The 19,745-nt window shown below is 35.2% G+C and overlaps 3 protein-coding genes across 3 annotated transcripts; 1 reads left to right on the top strand and 2 right to left on the bottom strand.

Annotated features, from left to right (window-relative positions):
• On the bottom strand, positions 1-2,779 carry LOC148915385 (uncharacterized). The gene is made up of 4 exons (XM_089055896.1): positions 2,137-2,779; positions 751-1,803; positions 495-644; positions 1-356 (listed from the first exon to the last, which is right to left on the bottom strand). The coding sequence occupies exons 1-3, from the start codon at positions 2,580-2,582 to the stop codon at positions 500-502; spliced, it is 1,644 nt and encodes a 547-aa protein (XP_088912022.1). The 5' UTR covers positions 2,583-2,779; the 3' UTR covers positions 1-356; positions 495-499.
• A 4,702-nt stretch (positions 2,780-7,481) lies between these two features.
• Positions 7,482-8,792, bottom strand: LOC107881578 (uncharacterized). The gene is made up of 2 exons (XM_089041903.1): positions 7,749-8,792; positions 7,482-7,647 (listed from the first exon to the last, which is right to left on the bottom strand). Exons 1-2 carry the CDS (start codon positions 8,789-8,791, stop codon positions 7,482-7,484), a joined length of 1,209 nt encoding a protein of 402 aa, XP_088898029.1. The 5' UTR covers position 8,792.
• Positions 8,793-16,203: 7,411 nt separating this feature from the next.
• On the top strand, positions 16,204-16,995 carry LOC103338552 (uncharacterized). The gene has a single exon (XM_008241764.2). It carries the CDS (start codon positions 16,219-16,221, stop codon positions 16,993-16,995), a length of 777 nt encoding a protein of 258 aa, XP_008239986.2. The 5' UTR covers positions 16,204-16,218.
• The last annotated feature ends 2,750 nt before the right edge of the window (positions 16,996-19,745 follow it).

The following is a 19,745-nucleotide window of genomic DNA, read 5'->3' as shown; positions in this document are numbered from 1 at the left end:
TTCAATGAACAAATATATATTAAATTTACATATATATGGGGGGGAAATAGCACTGAGAACTTAGGAAGATATGCAGCAAATGCCATGCCAATAATCTTGGTACATATGCTTAACTCACTCCTCACAAGAAAATTTGCAATAACCCATAATCCAAAATTGACAACTATATAAGCAGTTTCTTCCCAACTCATCATTCGTCATATAGACGCATGAAACGCACCTTCTTACATTACAAGTTAAATTCCTTCCACTCGTAATCCCTGCCTCCCGCCATGTTTTCGGTTTGCGGTCCTAATTGGGTGTTTTTGTGCTTGGCCCTTTCACGATGCATGGCGCCTTATACTTCAAGCTTCCCACTGCAAAACTCAATAATATTACGAGAAAGTAAACCCTAGGGCTATAAAAGCACTTGAAGAAACGTATACAATTGAATCTCTTGATTCATGATCATTTAAATAAATAAAAAGATTTCATTGTAAACACATTTCTTTCACCTTAGTCATGGGCAAGCACGAAGCTTACTACGAGTCCAATTACGGATCAAAAACTCCTTATCATGTTCATCCAAAGTGGTTTCTTCTTGTTTTGGCTGATTCATACTAGTCACACTCTCCACTTCTATGGGTTCATAATCCTTGAACTCACTGAGCCATAATAATCAGAAACTTTATTACAAATAAAATGTAAAATAACTCCAACGTACAAATGTAACTTTATTGATGAAAGCACAATATCGTGAAGGAAACTTACGGCGTGAAGCAGAATTCAAGCGAGAACCATTCACGGCCCTTGATATCCACAGGATGAACAGTTGAATGTATGGTTCTGATAATAGGTTTTCCTCCTTCTCCAACAGTAATTTGAAATGTGGTGATACAAAGATATTGAACCACGGGAAGTGCTTCTTCATCGGGACTGCCAGTCTTGACATGGAAAAAGTCTTTGTTACCCAAATGAACCAAATACCCTGTCTTAAGCTCATTAAATCGCACTGGCGGACGTGCAATCTTCAGGCCACGCAATACAAACAGTGGGCTTAGGGAATATGCAATGCCACCGTCTTCACCTTTGTCCATCCTTAATGAGAATGTTATAATCACCTCCTCTATAAGTGCATGTAAGGCATAGATAGTTTCGCCTACAACCACGGCCCTCCCTCGGAAAGAAGCATAAGAAGCAGAAGTCACTGGATTCCATTGGTTTCTACTCTCATGAAAAGCAACGACATATGCATTCTTTGAAGAGTCCGATAATGAAAATAAAATAACGCCATAACAAACGGCATAACCAATTATTTTCGTATGGCTCCCATAGTCACGATAAAATGGAAAAGAAGTCATTCGCTCCCAAACATCTTGATCAGGATCATATCTCTCGAAGGAGGGCTCCTCAATTGATGGTGAGGAAGCTGGAAGTGCAACATAGTAAAGCTTGTCATAAGCAGATACAAGAGTTCCTGTTCGTTTAGAGGCTATGCTAGGAGGAAGAGATGAACAATATGACCCAGTGTTGGTGTCAATGCTGTATCCTAATGGCCTGAAAGATTTGGCCCCGCGAGTTTTATTGTAAAATTCCTCTGGAATGATGTATAATTTGGAGCGATTGAAAATTCTTGCACCCTTGATGCGAAAACCGTCATAGTACTCTGCCACAAGTCCAACTACTGGGGGTTCATGAGTGACTCCTCCATGTTTGAATGTCACTTTATAGATTGAATTTGTGTATTTGATATCATCAAAAGACACCAATAAATATACAGATCTATCTTCCCCCTGATGTGTAGTCATCGATGCATGCTCTGGGCTGGACAGAGAGGAGAGAGATAGAATATGTCAAATTAATATTTTCAAAACACCTACCTACCTAGAGAGATTCAATGAATGAAGCAAGGTCAAAGCTGCACCATCTACTTTAGTAAGCATACATACATAGAGACGAATACAAACAAAACAGTAAAAATGCCAATATCTTTGAATATAATTAAAGATGCATGAAAAATTCTCCGAGAAACTAAACAAAAAGAAAATTGATCCTTTCTTTTTTTTTTTTTTTTTGCGAATCAACAACATCAACAATTTTACAGAGAAACAAAATTATGAAGATAAGATGAAATCCACTAAGCCATAATGCACTGACCTTGGGTGGGGATTAAAGGGCTCACGGTTGGGACTGTCGTCAATCACCGTGAAATTTGGAGTCGTCGTGGATTGACTGAGGCTAGCATTACTGGAGCGTATTAGACGAAGCTCCTCCAGTATTGATTTCTTCGTATCGGCCAGTTGGAGTTGCTGGGCAGAAAGCTGGGCGGATAGCCGTGCAGAAAGCTGGGCGGAAAGCACCTCCGATAACTTCATCAGGGCACGGTATTCAGCAGGGGTGAGATCAGCGGCCGCGGAAGGCATCGTTAGGCTGGGACTGCAGGGTTGAACGGGAATATCATTACTGCCGCTCAGTCGGCGAAGCAGCTCCAGTATTGATGTTTGCGATTCGAACTTTTGGGTTTTCTCCATCTCCGATATATTGACCGGAGATTTCTCCATCTCCTGTAACTTCCCCTTTAGATCATATTGGCGGGAAGTCATGGCCTTTACCCGAGATGAGAACAGCGGCGGCGGCAGATGGCTGAGAATTTTGCCAATGCACCATGATACCAGATGATAAGGGCTTTGCTATTGAAATGCAAAGGCAAAGGGAATTTAGGGTTTGGGGATGCCGCTGTAGAGGGGAGTTTTATTATGCTTGGCTGGGGGTGTGATATGAGGAAAGTTTCGTTATGCTTGGTTGGGGCGGTGTGATTTTTTTTATTTTTTTTATAAGGGGGCGCTGTGATATGAGGAAAGTTTCTAACTCGTGCAAAATTCTAGAGGCTGGCTGCTATTCTTTTTAATTATATTTATAATAATAAAAAACACACACAACTCATAAAATATTATTTATTTAACCTATTTAGTTTCCCTTTTTAAAATTTGTGTTTTTGTTACCTGTTTTATCATGCAATGTTTTTTATTATCCGTTTTATGAAATTTGAGTTTGTTACTCATTTTATGAGATTGGGGCTTTAGTTCAACTCTATACATTTTATGTAATTTGGTTGCCGAAGAATGGCCTTTTTCCTTTTGGCGATTTGGACTTGCAAATTCTTGTATTCGTTTTTATTTTGTTGGAAAATTATTATATTGTTAAAACGAGTCTTTTTTATTTATTGACATTTTATGTTTCTAATATAATTAGAGATTTTTAGCGGTAATAAATTTAATTTGCTTTTAAACGGCATGCAAAATTCTTAGAATAATTTGAAAATTTACTTTCATGCGCTTAGGGTTCTTTTTTCTCTAATATTTGGGGTCCTGATTCTAATTCTAATATTTCCAGGAAATGGAAATTCAAATTCAGTTTTTCCAGTACATCAATGAACAATATTTCGATAGTGATGATTCAAGTGACATGGTTAAGGGTGCACATGTGTGCTTTTATAAACTTTCCAGTAACTATTCAAGGAATGGAAGCTTGTATGATCATGGTGAGCTTATATTTAAGAGGAACGGTAAAGCGAAAGATGTTTCCTTCTTGAATATCGGTGATGGGGATGAACAAGAGCAAATAGCTGAGCAAATTTTTCATTTAACCTCAACGGTATCCGACAGAGTACTTCTCCGCCCATGGATGGTTGCATATTGCAAACATAATGAGGGTACGAGAGGATGGTGGACTCTTTGTTATGATAGATTCGACATTTCACTTTCTGATTGGAAAGATAAGGTAAATTCAAAAAGCCTTTCTGATCCAAACAAGGTAGATATGAAGATTGGGTTTCGCTGCCTTTGTGATTACTGGTGTCGTACAATACGGTGAGTGTAATAATAATCTGTGTTTTTGATATATTAATTTGTATTATGGTTAACTTATGTATTTCATGATTTGACAGACAATTAATTAAAGCGATCTCTCACATTCATGATGAGGGGATTTTCCATGGCTCCTTGCGGGCAATGACGAGTTATGTTTTTGCGGGTGATACACTCAAGATAATGAACATAGGAGGAGGACTTACTGAAGGAGACAAGGTTGCTTTCCAAGACTTCAAGGATTTAAGTTGGATGCTGCAATCTCTATTTCGACCGGTTTTGAGTTCCGATACTGAATGGCCGGAACTCACTAGTTTTCTTTGTTGTTTTAACACTAGAGTACAAGAGTAAGTACTTTTGAATTTTTTTAATTCTTAATTTTTGTGAAATATGGTATGTTATTACATGTGTTTATGAATTTTGTTTTTTTGTCTCTTTTCTGCTACAAAAAGTACGTTAAGATGCTAAAACACCCATTTTTGATGGCTCCTCATCGGAGGATGAAGTACTTTGGTGAACTTCATCATAAACTTAAAACCACGCATGAAAAATTGCGCTCTGACTTGAACTCAAAAAAATTTGATGAGTTCTTCGATTGGAACACAACGGCAGCCATCAATTCTTTGGAATCGTTTTTCATTCAAGTTTTTAATTATGAGCGAGCTAAACCATATAAAGGTCTGCCGTCAGACCTTCTAAAGTTCCTGCGAAATGTCTATGAGCATTTTATGGATAGTTCAACAGCGGACAATGAGGAAGTGGACATTGAGGAAGTAGACATGAAGGAAGTGGACGCTGCTGTTCGAAGACATTGGGAGGGTTTTTTGGATCGCATTCACTTCCTGTTCTCAACAAATTAATGTTGCTCGAGTTTTGTTTGCGTTTGTTTAGCTTGGTTTAGGTTTTATATTAGAGATAATGACTTTATGTTGGTTTGGATTTTCTTAATATATTACCTTTAAAAAGCTACTTTCAGCTTAACGAACGGTTGTCCTAGGCTTAATAATTCATGTAGTTTTTAGCATTTTGCCTTTGGTTTTGTCCGTCTGTCTTATGATATACTACTACTATGACGTAGGCCTTGTACGGTTACTTAACGAAAATATTGCCTTTGGGTTTTATTTGACATAGTTTTCTGAGCATTACCTACTCCCGTCAACCAAGCTCAAGGGGAATAGAATCGTAGATGATGATGAGTGATGATGGAAGCTAATTTAATTTGGGGTGCGCAGTTGGTGCCAAAGGTGAAGAATTTCTTGTGGAGAATTGTCAAGGGCTGTTTCCCACGACACGAGGCATGCATGCCAGCTTAATTAAATTATGTTCTGAAGTTAAAATATGAAATGAATACAACACAATACATTATATGTATGTGGATGACCACCATTATATTCATTACCTTCACCTTTTGATATATTGTAACCTATATAATTAGTAGTCTTTAACTCATAATTTGTGGGTTAGCTTCCTATTATTGTAAGTCTATAAATCACGACACAAGCAGTTAGAGGCCCTGGATCTACCAAGTAAACGCAACCATCGAGATCACGACACAAGTTATGCTTAAGATAAGGGTGTGATTCTTGGTAGCTCAAGTGATGAGTCCTAAGAAACTGTGCATGAAAATCCAAGTGAAGATATCTAGAGGGCCAAACTAAAGGCTCCTATTGTGGAATCAGGAAGCGCGTCTGATTTTTTTTATTTAAAATATTTTTTAAATTTAATGTAATCTCATGTTTCCTTTTTTTTTTCCTTTTTTTTAAAATGTGAAATAACCCATTTATTAACCTGATGTAGTCCCATGTTTCCCTTATTTATTTATTTATTTTATTTTTATTTAATGTTTCCCTTTTTTAAATTGGAAATTAGGAATGAGTAAACATGTTATCAACCAAGTAACCTATTTAATAACCGGTTTAAGACGACTCGAACCCGACATGATACATTTATTAAATGAGTCGGGTTCGGGTTGAGTATTTTTGACACGTTTATTATCTCGACACGACTCAAACCCGCGACATGATACGTTTATTAAATAAGTCAGGTTCGGGTTGAGTATTTTTGACACGTTTATTATCTTGACACGACACGAACTCGATACGACCCAACCCATTGTCATGCCTACCTCCAAGGCAAGGCTACCTGAATAAAAGAATGAGGTCATGTTCTCCCTCAAAGACCAGTTGCTGTCTAGCCTTATCCTTTCCGTGGGCTGATAAAAAGAAGAGATATTTAGTCATATATCTATTATTAGCACGAAAAATATAAGCAAACTCTACTCATTTAATTTCTATAAACAAATCCAAAAAATAACAGCTGGCTCTATTTAATTTAATTTTGATTATTAAATTACGTTGATACCCTATTGAAAGTTTTGTGTTTTTTTTATGAGCTTTTGAGGTTGGGCTTGTTTTAAGAAATCGATGGCAGTTTTGTAATTTATAAAAAGTTAAAAGCCTCTTGTTATGTTGTAAATGGAATTTGGGTGTGATTCTAAATTCCATTTCATGTGGAGTATTTTTATAATTTGGGTCCCTCTATTTGGTATAATAGTGAATCTCCCTTAAAAAGAAAAGGTGTTATGTGTATTAAACGGTGGGCTAATATTTAATTGTAGGGTATTTTTTTATATACCTTTAAGATTAAGTTGGAAAATCAGCCCTGGGACATAGCCTAGTTGAGTCCCTCTGTAGTTTTGCCTTTGAGACGCATAAAAAACTTCATGCATATTAATAAAAGATGTCATATTCACGCTCTAAGAAAAATAATAGGATCCACAAAAAGCTTCATACACACGCATAAAAAGTGTCATCTTCAGGATCAAAAGTTTGTTCTACTTTCCTGTTTTCAGTTTGAGTTAATTTTTTAAGCAGTTAGTTTCAAGTTTGACTTGCAGTTGAAGAGGAAGAGAAGGGAGGAAAAATTTTCCCCGTAAAGACACAATGAGAAATAATGATTTTTTTCATCTAGCAATTGCAGAGAGAGAAAATATAAAGAGTGGAAATATAAATGTAAGAGAGAGAAAATAGAGTGGAAATTTTAATTAAAGATTATTTTCAGTACATAATGATTTTTTAAAAATAAGAATTAATTTGTCATGTGATATTTAATCACATCTATTCATAGTGTCAAAACTGTGAAAACTGTATTAAAATTTGTGTAAAAAACGTAGTTTTCATGGATCCGCGCCCGTGTGCCGGGAAAATACTGGCACTGAGTTAGGAAGATATGCAGCAAATGCCAAGCCAATAATCTTGATACAAATGCTTAACTATATGAAAATTACAATAACCCATAATCCAAAATTGACAATTACATAAGTAATTAATTTCTGCGGAACTCATCATTCATCATATAGCTCTGCATGCAACAGCTTCTTACATTACAGGTTTTTTTTTTTAATATAAATCTTCTGGGCTTTTTCATGTTGGTTTTTTCATGCTGCCTGGCACCTATTCATACTACATGGCGGTCACTCCAGCTTGGCTTCTTTCTTGGCCTCTTTCTGCAAAACCAAATAATTATTTCGAGAAACTAGACTCAAAGTAAAAAACACTTATAGACATGCAAATAATTGAGTCTCTTGGTTTAATGTCATTAAATAAATAAAAAGATCTCATTGTAAACATATTTATTTCACCTTTGACACCGGCGAGCAAGAAACTCGCTACGAGCCACCTCCCACGTCAAAACATTCTCATCCTGAGTTGTCTCATGTTCATTCAGAGTGGTTTCTTCTTGTTTTGGCTGATTCATATTAGTCATAATTTCCCCTTCTATGGGTTCATGATCCCCGCACTCACTGAGTAATGAGAAACCTTATTACATACAGAAGGTAATATAATTCCAACATACAAACACAATTATAATAATGTAAACACAAGAAACGTGAAGGAAACTTACGGCGTGAAGCAAAACTCAAGGAAGAACCAATCACGACCCTTGATATTCACAGGATGAATAGTTGACTGTATGGTCTTGATCATGGGTCTTCCTCCTTCTCCAACGACAATTTGAAACGTGGTGATACAAAGATATTGAACTTCGGGACGTGGTTCGCTATTGGGACTGCCAGTCATGACATGAAAAAAGTCATGGTTGCCCAAATGAACTAAATACCCTGTCTTAAGCTCACAAAATGGCACTGGTGGACACGCGATTTCCAAGCCACGCAATGTAAACAGTGGGCTTAGGGAATATGTAATGCAACCATGTTCATCTTTGTCCATCTTGAAGGAGAATGCTATAATTTGCTCCACCATAAGCGCGTGTACGGCATAGATAGTGTCACCTATAACTACAGCCCTCCCTCGAAAAGGAGCATAAGATGCAGAAGCCACTTGACTCCATTGGTTTATACTCTCATGAAAAGCAACGACATTGGAATTCAGGTCGGAGTCCCACAATGAAAACAAAATAACGCCATAACAAACGGCATAACCAATTATTTCCATACGGGTCCCATCATCATGATAAAATGGAAAAGAAGGCATTCGCTCCCAAAGGTTTTGAGCAGGATTGTATCTCTCGAAGGAGGGCTCCTTAATTGGTGGTAAGCACACTGGAGATGCAATATAGTAAAGCTTGTCATACGCAGATACAAGAGTTGCTAGTGGTTTAGATGTTATGTTAGGAGGAAGATATGAATGATATGACCAAGTCTTCGTTTCAATACTATATCCTGATGGCACCTGCCGAGAGTGTCCCTTGAAAGGGTCATTATAACCGTTTTGTAGAAGGATGTATAATTTGGAGCGGTTGGAAATCCTGGCACCCTGAATGTAAAAACCGTCATAAAACTCTTGGTCAAGTTCAACTACTGGGGGTTCATGGGTGACTCCTCCATGCTTGAATGTAACTTGATAGATTGAATCAGTGTATCGGCCATCATAATAAGACATCAATAAATATACAGATCTGTCTTCCCCCGATGCATCCTCCACCATAGAAAAGCTGGACAAAAAAGAGAGAGATGTATAGAACAAGTCAAGTTAATATTTTCAAACACCAACCAACCTAGAGAGATTTAATGAATGAAGCAAGGTCAAAGCTGCACTATCTACTTTAGTAAGCATATATGCGTAGAAACAAATACAAACAAAACAGTAAAACTGGCAATATACAAAAATAAATTTCTCCATTTTCCTACGAACTGAGTATGGAAGTGTAGGAGTAGATCATCATCATTAAATATTACAGAGTAATAGATCGATCATAGTTAAATGGAAAGTTCAATTCAATTTATAGAATATATGATGCATGATCAGAATTGCAAAATATAACATCCGATTCCTCAGAAAATATAACACAGTTTTTGCAAGAAAACACCTCATAAAAATAGATAAAGGCCGAGCTGGTAATCCAATTCAAATTCAAGAATACGTAACACATGTGAACTGACTGGTAATAAAGAGATACAAAACCTCCTGTAGCATCAAAATAGCCACACACAAAAATAGTCCAAGCAAGAATCTTTGAATATTATTAAAGATGAATGCAAAAATTAAGAAGATAAGATGAAATCCACTAAGCCATGATGCGCTGACCTTGGGTAAGGATTAAAGGGCTCACGGTCGGGAACAGTGAAATTTGGAGTCTTCTTCCTTTCGGATTGAAAGTTGATAGCATTACTGGCGCGTATAAGGCGAAGCTCCTCCAGTATTGATTTCTGCGAATCGAGCGGGCGGATAGCTGGGCGGATAGCTGTGCAGAAAGCTGGGCGGAAAGCACCTCCGATAACTTCGTCAAGGCACGGTATTGAGCAGTGGTGAGTTCAACGGCTGAAGAAGCCATCGTAAGCCGGGGACTGCCGGGTTGAACTGGAATACCACTACTGGCGCGAAGTGGCTCCAATATTGATGTTTGCAATTCGAACTTTTGGGTTTTCTCTATTACATTGCCCAGAGATTCCTCCATATCCTGTAACTTCCCCTGGGGATCATCTCGGCTGGAGGTGAGATCAGCTGCGGCGGCGGAAGGTTGAGATTTTTGCGAATCCCCCATGATACCAGATGATAGGGCCTTCGCTATTGAGAATGCAAATTGAGGCACAAGGAATTTAGGGTTTGGGGATGCCGCTGTAGAGGGGAGTTTTATTATGCATGGTTGGGGGATGTGATATGAGGAAAGTTTCCAACTCGTGTAAAAATTCTAGAGGCTGTTATTCTTTTTTCTTCTCTTTTTGTAATAATATAAAATAACTAGTTATTTATTATACCACACAACTCATAAAATATCCCTTTAAAATTTCGTGTTTTGCTACCTGTTTTATCATGTAATGTTTTTGTTACCTGTTTCATCATGCAATGTTCTTTGTTACCATTGTTAGCAACTTTCTCTCTAATCTTCTCTTTTTCTCTTAGGACATGTGACACTTTTTTTATTCTTAAAATAATATCATTAATACATAAAACAATTTAGCTTTTATTTTTCAAATTTACCCATATTAAATATGGGCCATTAAATATTGTCAAATGCTTTTGAATTGCTACCCAAAGAGTACACCTTTCTCAATTTCCAGATGGCTGGCATATCGCAAGTATAAAGCAGTTCCACGAGGACCCTTGCCTCGGGCTGGGGAGTTTTGCAAAATTGGTTTCAGCGGTGAGCCCAAGCACGGGTGGAGTGGGTCCCACGCAACTCTGGCCGAAGGCTAGTTCAGCCGAGGTCCAAACGCACGCTAGTCTTGACGCCAGTGGTGTCACCCACTCATTTGATTTTTTTCATTGCCACTTGGCGTCATCCTGGGTTCTCCGATTTGGTTTTTTCCTCCAATCCAACGGTAGCCAATTTTTTTGCAATAAAATACTATAAAAAATTCAGAAATTTTTTAAAAATACCCAAAAATTAATGAATTTTTTTTTTATAAATACCAGCCTTTTTAAAAAAAAATTCTCTGAAATTTGAAATTGAAAATTTTATCCGATTATGAGATATGAATAGTATTGACACGTAGGAACCTGAAAATCTTATCCAAAAATATTATTGAAATTAATTATTGAGGTAAAAAAAGTTGTGAAAAAAATAATAAAAAAAAGAATAGTAATTGCCATTTGCCATGGCAACAGGTGAAAACGGAAAATACTATTTGCAAGGGCAACTACTATTCACGTGAATAGTGGCTACCATAGCTCCCCCCTTGCCATGGCTAAGAGCAAATGAGTGGAGTTGCTCTAAGAGTGTACAAGCTGCCTTATCGGACTCTATACGTTGACAAAAAGATGCCTTCGACATCCTTGCATCTCTAGTTTATTTTGACGTGTAAGGGAGCTAGGAAGAGGAAAAGTCATAATTTGTTAATGTGTTTATTAATGAAGGGTAAACTTGGAAAATAAAAACTAGTTTGTTTGTTGTATTAATGACCTTGTTTTACGGGTAGAAAAAGTGTCAAATGTCATGAGGAAAAGAGAGAAGGCCCAAAAAAGAAGGTTGCTAACATTCCCCTTATTCGGGTTTGTTACTCATTTTTATGATATTATGCATTCTCCACAATAATTAAAGATTAACTCCCCCTAAATTTGAGGATATGTGATATCCTCTTTAATAAAAGCCCTTGGATTAATCCAAATACACACATAATTATTCAGTCCAGCTAAATATGGGGACTTGTAAGGTCCTCACTCATGTTATCCGTTTTACTCAAATGAATCTTTTAATTTAACCAGCCAAAAAAAAAAAAAAAGATTTACGGGTGCATAGACAAAAACAAAACTTAACCAGCCAAATTAATCCTTAGCTAAAGATAACCTAATTAACAAAATTTCTAACTATTTCGTTTGACAAAAACAAAAGCTTCTGAAAGAAAAACAGAAAGTTTGCATAGACAGATGTGAACTGTTGACAATATAAAAAGAAGATTAATCTGTATATACTAGATTCGAATAATTTTGTTCATAATCTATCCTTAAATTGTATTTAGAGAAAAGTACATATGGTGATTGGTGCTAACTATTTAAAAATATGGGTCGCAAGTCTTTCCTGCATCAAATCTTAAATGAGACCATGATTTGAAACAAGATCTATTATGAAAAATTAATGTCCATTTATTCGCAGTACAAAGAATCTCAATTCATTTTGACATTTGAATTTTTTTGATTCCGTCAACACATTTTGTTAACTTTAAAATATCTTCTAATATACAATTTCAACTAGTCTTTCCATACGGAGAAAAAACTTAATTGCAACAGGAATAACACTATTTTGTCATCGCTGACCAATAATACTATGTCATATGGAAGTGTTGTCACACGTGTAAAAACGTTATTGATCAGGGATACCAAAATAGTGTTATTCATGTTTCATGGAAGTCTTTCTCATCTACACGAGCTTTTGTCACATTTTGAGCCTTAAATTTCTATCTATTTGATATGCAAAATAACGAATTTTCTACAAATCTTCTAGATCACGTATTTTGGCAAGAAATTGACAAAAGTTATTGCAATTTTTGGTACAAATAGATTATAGTTTACCCTAATATTTTGCTATGTAATTGGTAAGTAGACCTTTTGTGATTGTTTCTGATTGAGGGTATAATTATTGCATCGTTCAAAGACCCGAAAACAAAGTTTTCAATCAACCATTCTCAGACATTGAATTAGTATACATTTAATTTGATTTGCTGTAATTATGGAATTGGAAGCTTAATTAGTACTAGCCTCTTCGCATGTGCTTCCGCACTTGCGGGAGGCTTTTTAAAAAAGAAATAATAATTAATTTTAGAATTAAAAAAAAATAATGAGTAGTTGTGTTCCATAAAAATAGGATCCATTATCTGATTTTTCTTTTAATTTTAATTTTTTTTAATATAAAAAAGTGTAAATTTACTATATTATCTTTATTTAATTAATAATTTCAATTTTTAATGTTTGCATTAACCAATGGCATTTTTTGGTATTTTGAATGTTTTACCATTCTCTGCCTTTTGCTTTACTAGCCCCACGCATGTGCCAATTAGTTTTCTTTTTTATTTTATTTTTAGAATTAAGAAAAGATAATGTAGGTAGTTATGTTCCATAAAAGTAGGACCTATTATCTGATTTTGTTTTTAATTTTAATTTTTTAAAATATGAAGAATATGAATTTACCATATTATCCTCATTTAATTAATAATTTTAATTCTTAATATTTTAATTAACCAATGGCTTTTTTTGGTATTTTGAATGTTTCACCATTCTCTGCCTTTTACTTTATATATATATACTAGCCCTTTCGCACATGCTCACACATGTGCCAATTCGTTTTCCTTTTTTTTTTTTTTTCTTTTCTTTTTAGAATTAAAAAAAGTAACATGGGTAGTTATATTCCATAAAAATAGGACATGTTATCTTATTTTGTTTTTAATTTTAATTTTTTTAATATAAAAAATATGAATTTACCGTATTATCCTCATTTAATTAATAATTTCAATTCTAAATGTTTGAATTAACCAAGGGCATTTTTTGGTATTTTGAATGTTTCACCATTCTCTACATTTTGCTTTACTAGCCTCTCTGCGCTTGCAAGAGGATTTTTTTGGAAAAAATTTAAATTTATTTTAGAATTAAAAAAGATAATGGGTAGTATAAGATCAACTATCTGATTTTTCTTTTTATTTTTTTTAATATGAAAAAAATGTGAATTTACCACATTATCCTAACTTAATTAATATTTTCAATTCTTAATATTTTCATTAATTAATGACATTTTTTGGTATTTTGAATGTTTCACCATTCTCTGCCTTTTGCTTTATATATATTAGCCCATTTGCACATGCTCACGCATGTGCCAATTGGCTTTCTTTTTTTATTTTTTATTTTATTTTTAGAATTAAAGAAATAATGGATAGTTGTGTTCCATAAAAATATGATCCATTGTCTAATTTTTCTTTTAATTTTAATTTTTTTTAATACTTTTAATTTTTTATTTTATTTTTAGAATGAAGAAAAGATAACATGGGTAGTTATGTTCCATAAAAATAGGACTTCTTATCTGATTTTGTTTTTATTTTTATTTTGTTTAAATATTAAAAAAATGAATTTACCATATTATCCTCATTTAATTAATAAAGGAAATTCTTAATATTTGAATTAACCAAGGGCATTTTCTGGTATTTTGAATGTTTCACTATTCTCTGCCTTTTGCTTTATATATATAGATATATATATATATACATAGTTTTTTCCTGGATGACTTTTAGTTAGTAGAATAATGCTACTCTTACCACATTTGTATACCACATTCTCATACCACCTTATGTGGCAGATGAAGTGGACAACACATCAATTAAAATTAATTTAAAGTTTTCTTATCTTTTATGATTTATTGACACTTTTTAATTGATGTGATTGTCCACTTTATCCGCCACATAAGGTGGTATGAAAATGTGGGATATAAATGTGGTAAGTGTAGCATTACTCTAGTTAGTAACACGCCTCCTATATGAATCAAGCACAAGACATTGAACAACTGTTATTGATCTCTTTAGCCCAAAACACTAGACAAGACGACGACCCCATTCTCCCCATTCTCTTTCCAACACCAGGTACGTACGTAGGTCAAACTCTTCCCAATACATCAGTTTGAACGGTTCTTTCTTATTCAAATTGGTTTCAGTTGTGTTTTGTATTTGAGTTTTCAACTCTCCCCGATTTGCTCATGTTATTAGCTTGTTCTTAACCACGTAGATGGAGATAAAATGTCATGTATTGAGCTTGTGAGGATTGTAGAACAATTAGGATATGAAAGGAATGAGTTAGTTTTTTTTGCAAGGTGGACAATGAGGATTTTAAAATCTTAGAAAATGATGAGCATGTGTTGAAGATGGTTGCAGCCATGCCTAAGAGTAGAAATATGCCTTTATATGTAGTTAGACAACAACCAGTAAGTCAACCTTGTATGCCTATGAACATTGTTGATAACGAAATACCATTTGTGCAAGAGATTCATGTGGCCCAATCTTTGAATTGGGATGGTTTGTTTATTGATTGGAATGATGACAACCTTGATACCTTTAAAAGACAAGAAGAGAATTCAAGCAGAAATCAATGGCAGCTTGGGGACCTACCTACTGAGGGGGGAAATGAGGCTTTTGAGGTACAATATGAGGGGCAAAACGACAGTGAGGTTGAAGAGGAACAAGATGAAGATGAGGAAGACCCATTGGATATGGAATTCATAGACAGTGACTATGAGCAAATAGGAGAAGCTGAAGAGATTGAGATCGATAATAATATGTTTGAGGAAAATATAGATAATCCGATTGAAGATGAGCCTGAAGAGATGGGTTTTGCAGGGGAGATTTCAGATCATTTGGCAAACTCTGAGGATTTTCATAGCAACATGGGTATGTGGATGATGAAGTTAGTAGCAAGAAGAAAAAAACCAAAGTAGTTCCTAACTATCGACAATGGAAGAGAGAGTCTATGTTGAGGAATCAAAGCTTTGATATTGGTATGCACTTTCCCAACAAAAGTCAGTTCAAAGAGGTTGTGATTCATTATGGTTGCAAGTTAGGAAGAAAATTTGGTTTAAGAAGAATGACAAGAATAGGTTGACGGCTGCATGTGAGGAAGGATGTCCATTTGTAATATATGCATCAAGAATTGATGAGTCACCAACCGTGGTGATTAAAACAATGAATTTGGAGCATGATTGTTCAGTTGATTAGAAGTTGTTTTGGATGAATTCAACCTTTATGGTTGAGAAATATTCCAATGAGTTAAGGGCAGATCCAGACTGGTTTGTAAAGGGATTTACAGCTACAATTCAAAGGGATTTTAGGTTGGAACCTTCTTCCTAGCAAATCTATAGAGCTAGAAAGAAGGCATGTACATTGAACAAGTGTGATTTTGTGGATCAATTCCACAAATTGCATGACTACTGTGAGGAATTAAAGAAAGCAAATCCAAGAAGCACAGTGGTGCTTAAAACAAAGATGGATGGTGATCAAAGAAGATTTCATAGGCTATACATATGTTTGGATGCTTGCAAGAGAGGGTTTATAGAAGGATGTAGGCCTCTAATAGGTATGGATGAAGCTTTTATTAAGGGACCACATCCTGGACAATTATTGGCAGCAGTTGGATCAGATGGGAACAATGGAATATTTCCTATAGCTTATGCAATTGTGGAGATTGAGAATAAGGAAACTTGGGTATGGTTCATCCAACATTTGATAAGGGATTTGAGGATTGAAAATGGCCATGCTTACGCTTTTATATCAGACAAACAAAAAGGTTTCAGCATTGCAATTGCTGAGTTGATACCCAATGCAGAACATAGACATTGCGTGAGGGATTTCTACAACAACTTTAAGGGATCACATCCTGGATTAACATTGAAGCAAATTTTGTGGGATGCAACTAGAGCAACAACAATCCCTTGGTGAAAATGTCAAATGGAAAGGATGAAGATGGAAAGTGAAGCAGCTTGGCAGTGGCTGCATCCAAAGCCAACCCAACATTGGAGTAGATCTCACTTTAAAACCCATTATAAGTGTGATATGTTGTTAAACAACCTGTGTGAGGCCTTTAATTCTTCCATAGTGAAGGCACGGGACAAGCCAATTCTTCAAATGCTTGAGAGTATAAGGACCAATCTCATGGTGAGAATGGCAAATAGGAGGGTTGCTGCATTTAAATGGAAAAAGTCAGTGGGACCAAGGATTGAAAAAAACAAGGTTGAGTTTGGGTATTGCATTCCAATATTATATGGGGATATGAAGTACCAAGTGACAAATATGGAAGGGGGACAATATGCTGTAGATCTTGGAAAAAGATCATGCTCTTGTATGAGATGGGATCTTTGTGGGATCCCATGTTCTCATGCAATCGCTTGCATTAGTAGAAGAAGGCAAGACCTTTTTGACTATGTAGATGAATGTTGCAAAAAGGCTGCTTATCTGAAGTCTTATAACCCTATTATATCACCAATGCCCAGCATAGATCAATGGCAAAGACATGATCCTAACCCATTGTTGCCTCCTTTATATAAGAAGCAAGTTTGGATATCTAAAAAGAAACGTGTCAGAGAACAAGGAGAGCCACCAGCTGCAACATCAAGAAATAGACTAAGAAAATGGGTTTATGATAAATTCAAATGCATCAAATGTGGCAAGGATGGACACAATAAGAAAACATGTGAGACCTCTAGCACAAATGCAGCTACCAAATAGGTATAAAATTCTTTTGCACATTTCATTTCAATATAAAAAGGTATAAATATGTGGGACCTTATATAATTCATAATAATGTTCAGATTTGATTTGCAGCCTCAAATTGGCAGAAAGGACCCCAAAGATAAGCTAGTTAGGCAAAGGAAACAAAAGTTAAAGGTTCTTTCACTTTCATATGTCATTTTCTATGGTCAAAATATAATATCATTTTCTTTGGCGTTTTACTAGTACATTAATATGTTTAGGTGGCAAGAGGAGGCCATAACAGGACAACAACTGCACAATCTCATACATCGATACCAACAGTGGGTTCACAGCCTCCTCTTTCACAACCTTCTTCATCAAACCAAGGCACGACACTACAAACCCAGCAAAAAAGACTTGAGTCTCCAGCAAAAAGAGGAAGTCCATGGAGAGTTTGAGTTAGGACTTGGAAGTTCATTTTGATGTATTGTATGGGAAGTTCATTTTGATGTATTGTATGGGAAGTTCATTTTGATGTATTGTATGGGAAGTTCATTTTGATGTATTGTGTTAGGATTTGGGAAGTTCATTTTGATATATTGTGTTAGGACTTGCTCAAGATTGATGTCTTTGATGTGGTGCACTGGTTCTTTGAGTACTGATGTGGTTCAATAAATTTTTTAGGACTCTGTATTTGATATGCCATTGATAATGAATTTGTAGGACTTCTATTTTTCAAATTGATCCATGATTTTGGTCTTTCTCTGGAGTTCTCCATTGTTGGTCTTTCTCTTGAGCTTGGATTGTTTCAATTTCTTCAGAAGTTTACTTTTTTGATTGGTTATATACTACAGGGGCGCTAAAATGGAAGGACCATGTGGAAATAGAGGGAAAGGGTTCTGACGGTTGGGTTTGGTCGAAGGTTGAGTGGAATGATGATATTATTATTTCAAAAAGCAAGCTGAGCATGTTATTTTAACGGAAGTTTTGACAGAAACTAACAGAATGACCATTTTGATGGGTGAATGATAACCTAAATGACTATTAGTGTCACAAAAAAACCTGAGGGACTATTCGTGATAATTTTGTAAACCTGAAGGACCATTTGTGATAAAAAGCCTAAAGAAAAAGAGTATTAAATTATCAAAACAAAGATAAGACATTATAGTATGAGTGTTGCTATTTTCACTCTCTTGTCTTAATTCTCCACCCACCTTATTTTCAAATTTTTGAAGACAAATTTACCCTTTTATAAAATGACTTCTAAGGACATAAAGAAAAAACCTCAACACATGTTAATACTCTTTCTGTCGTTTCATCTTCTTCTCATTGCCTCTACAAATTTAGTGATTTGTTCGCTGTCAACACTGGCGGATCTGTTAAGGAGCAAAGAGGTGCAGCTGCACCTCTCCTCGCCAGAAAAACTATTGTTGGTACTTGAAATTGCCCCTTTGCTCCTTAATTCCATCTTCAACATTTAAGTAAATGTCTTTGTCTTTTTACTTTCATTTATTTTTATATTACTCTATTTACTTAAGTTTACAATGTAAATAAGGAAGTACCCCCCATTTAGATTCAAATAAAAATACTAGAAAATCAAATTCCCCCCAAATCAAAATTTGAAAAATCGATTTTAGTGCTAAAAATGATAGCTCATTAAGTCAATATATACTTCATAATAAAATCCCATAAAATCAAGTTTTCTTATTTGATGTGTAAGGAATAAAAGCCGCCAAAAATTATATTGAGAAAATGATTATTCCGAAAAACCATTTTTCATATTTAGTTAATATTTTTACATAGAACAATTTTTCATGTATGATATGAATGAATAAATGGACCTAAGGTCAATCTAGGTAAAAAGCCTTAGATGTTCAATCCACAAAGAGTTTTTAACCTTTCAAAATTGCACCTCCGCTAAAAAATTCTTTGGTCCGCCAGTGGCTATCAATAGTCACCGAAAAAAGAAGCCCACAATTCCATCCATTTGTTTTTCTTTATTTTTTCTTATCCATTTTTTCCCCTTTGGCAAAATGAAATCCCAACTTCTAAGCTCCCTTTCTCACTTCTAGCAATTGCCTTTGTTAGGAATTTCACTTAACCCAACCCCTTTGACATTATCAGTTGCAGGTACCCCTTCAAAAATGTTTGCCAATATTTATACCCGTTTGGAACAAGAACTTCGTTTGTATGGCATTAGGAAGAGATTTTTTTTTTTAATTTTTTTAATGAAAAAGGGGAGATAAATCCCAAAGAACAACCTACACCAGCATATCAGCAGAAACTAGACGAGTTCTAGTAACTCCTAGCAAATCATAGATGGTTTGATTTTTGGATTATAAAATAACAAAGAAAATTTGGAAAAGAAAAAGTTATTGAAAATTACACGCAATCACTTCCGAAAAATGCAAAATAATTACCCACTGAACCTTTTTTTTCGTACTCATCATGTTATTTTGTATCTTCTTGATTCTTCCCTCACCGACTCCAGTACACGATGCTCTTTGTACTGTCTGAGTATGGGTAATCACATATATGACTGGAATTTTTATGCCCATAAGAAAGGAAAAAAAAAAACACAGATAAATTGTGTGGGATTTTCCCATGCTAGTGATTGGTCATGAAGATCGATGGATGAATAATTAAATAATTTGCTTGAATTAATAATTAAAAGGTAATTTAGGAATAATGGTGGGTAGTAAAACAGGATTGTGTTATTTCAAATTTACATGGTGGGTGGAAAGATAAAGTGAATGGAAAAATAAGACCATGGGTGAAATAGCAGC

Source organism: Prunus mume, linkage group LG7 (assembly GCF_029339155.1).
Source record: "Prunus mume cultivar Tortuosa linkage group LG7, ASM2933915v1, whole genome shotgun sequence".
Classification (NCBI taxonomy): domain Eukaryota; kingdom Viridiplantae; phylum Streptophyta; class Magnoliopsida; order Rosales; family Rosaceae; genus Prunus; species Prunus mume.
The sequence above is the reverse complement of the archived record's forward strand: the minus strand, read 5'-3'. Positions and strand labels throughout refer to the sequence as shown.

Coding starts and splice junctions, on each gene's coding strand:
- LOC148915385 (XM_089055896.1), bottom strand. CDS start 2,582: ATGACTTCCCGCCAATATGATCTAAAGGGGAAGTTACAGGAGATGGAG. Junction 1,804..2,136: donor CCCTTTAATCCCCACCCAAG/GTCAGTGCATTA, acceptor CTCTCTGTCCAG/CCCAGAGCATGCATCGATGA. Junction 645..750: donor CTTGAATTCTGCTTCACGCC/GTAAGTTTCCTT, acceptor ATTATGGCTCAG/TGAGTTCAAGGATTATGAAC.
- LOC107881578 (XM_089041903.1), bottom strand. CDS start 8,791: ATGGTGGAGGATGCATCGGGGGAAGACAGATCTGTATATTTATTGATG. Junction 7,648..7,748: donor CTTGAGTTTTGCTTCACGCC/GTAAGTTTCCTT, acceptor CTCATTACTCAG/TGAGTGCGGGGATCATGAAC.
- LOC103338552 (XM_008241764.2), top strand. CDS start 16,219: ATGGAAAGGATGAAGATGGAAAGTGAAGCAGCTTGGCAGTGGCTGCAT.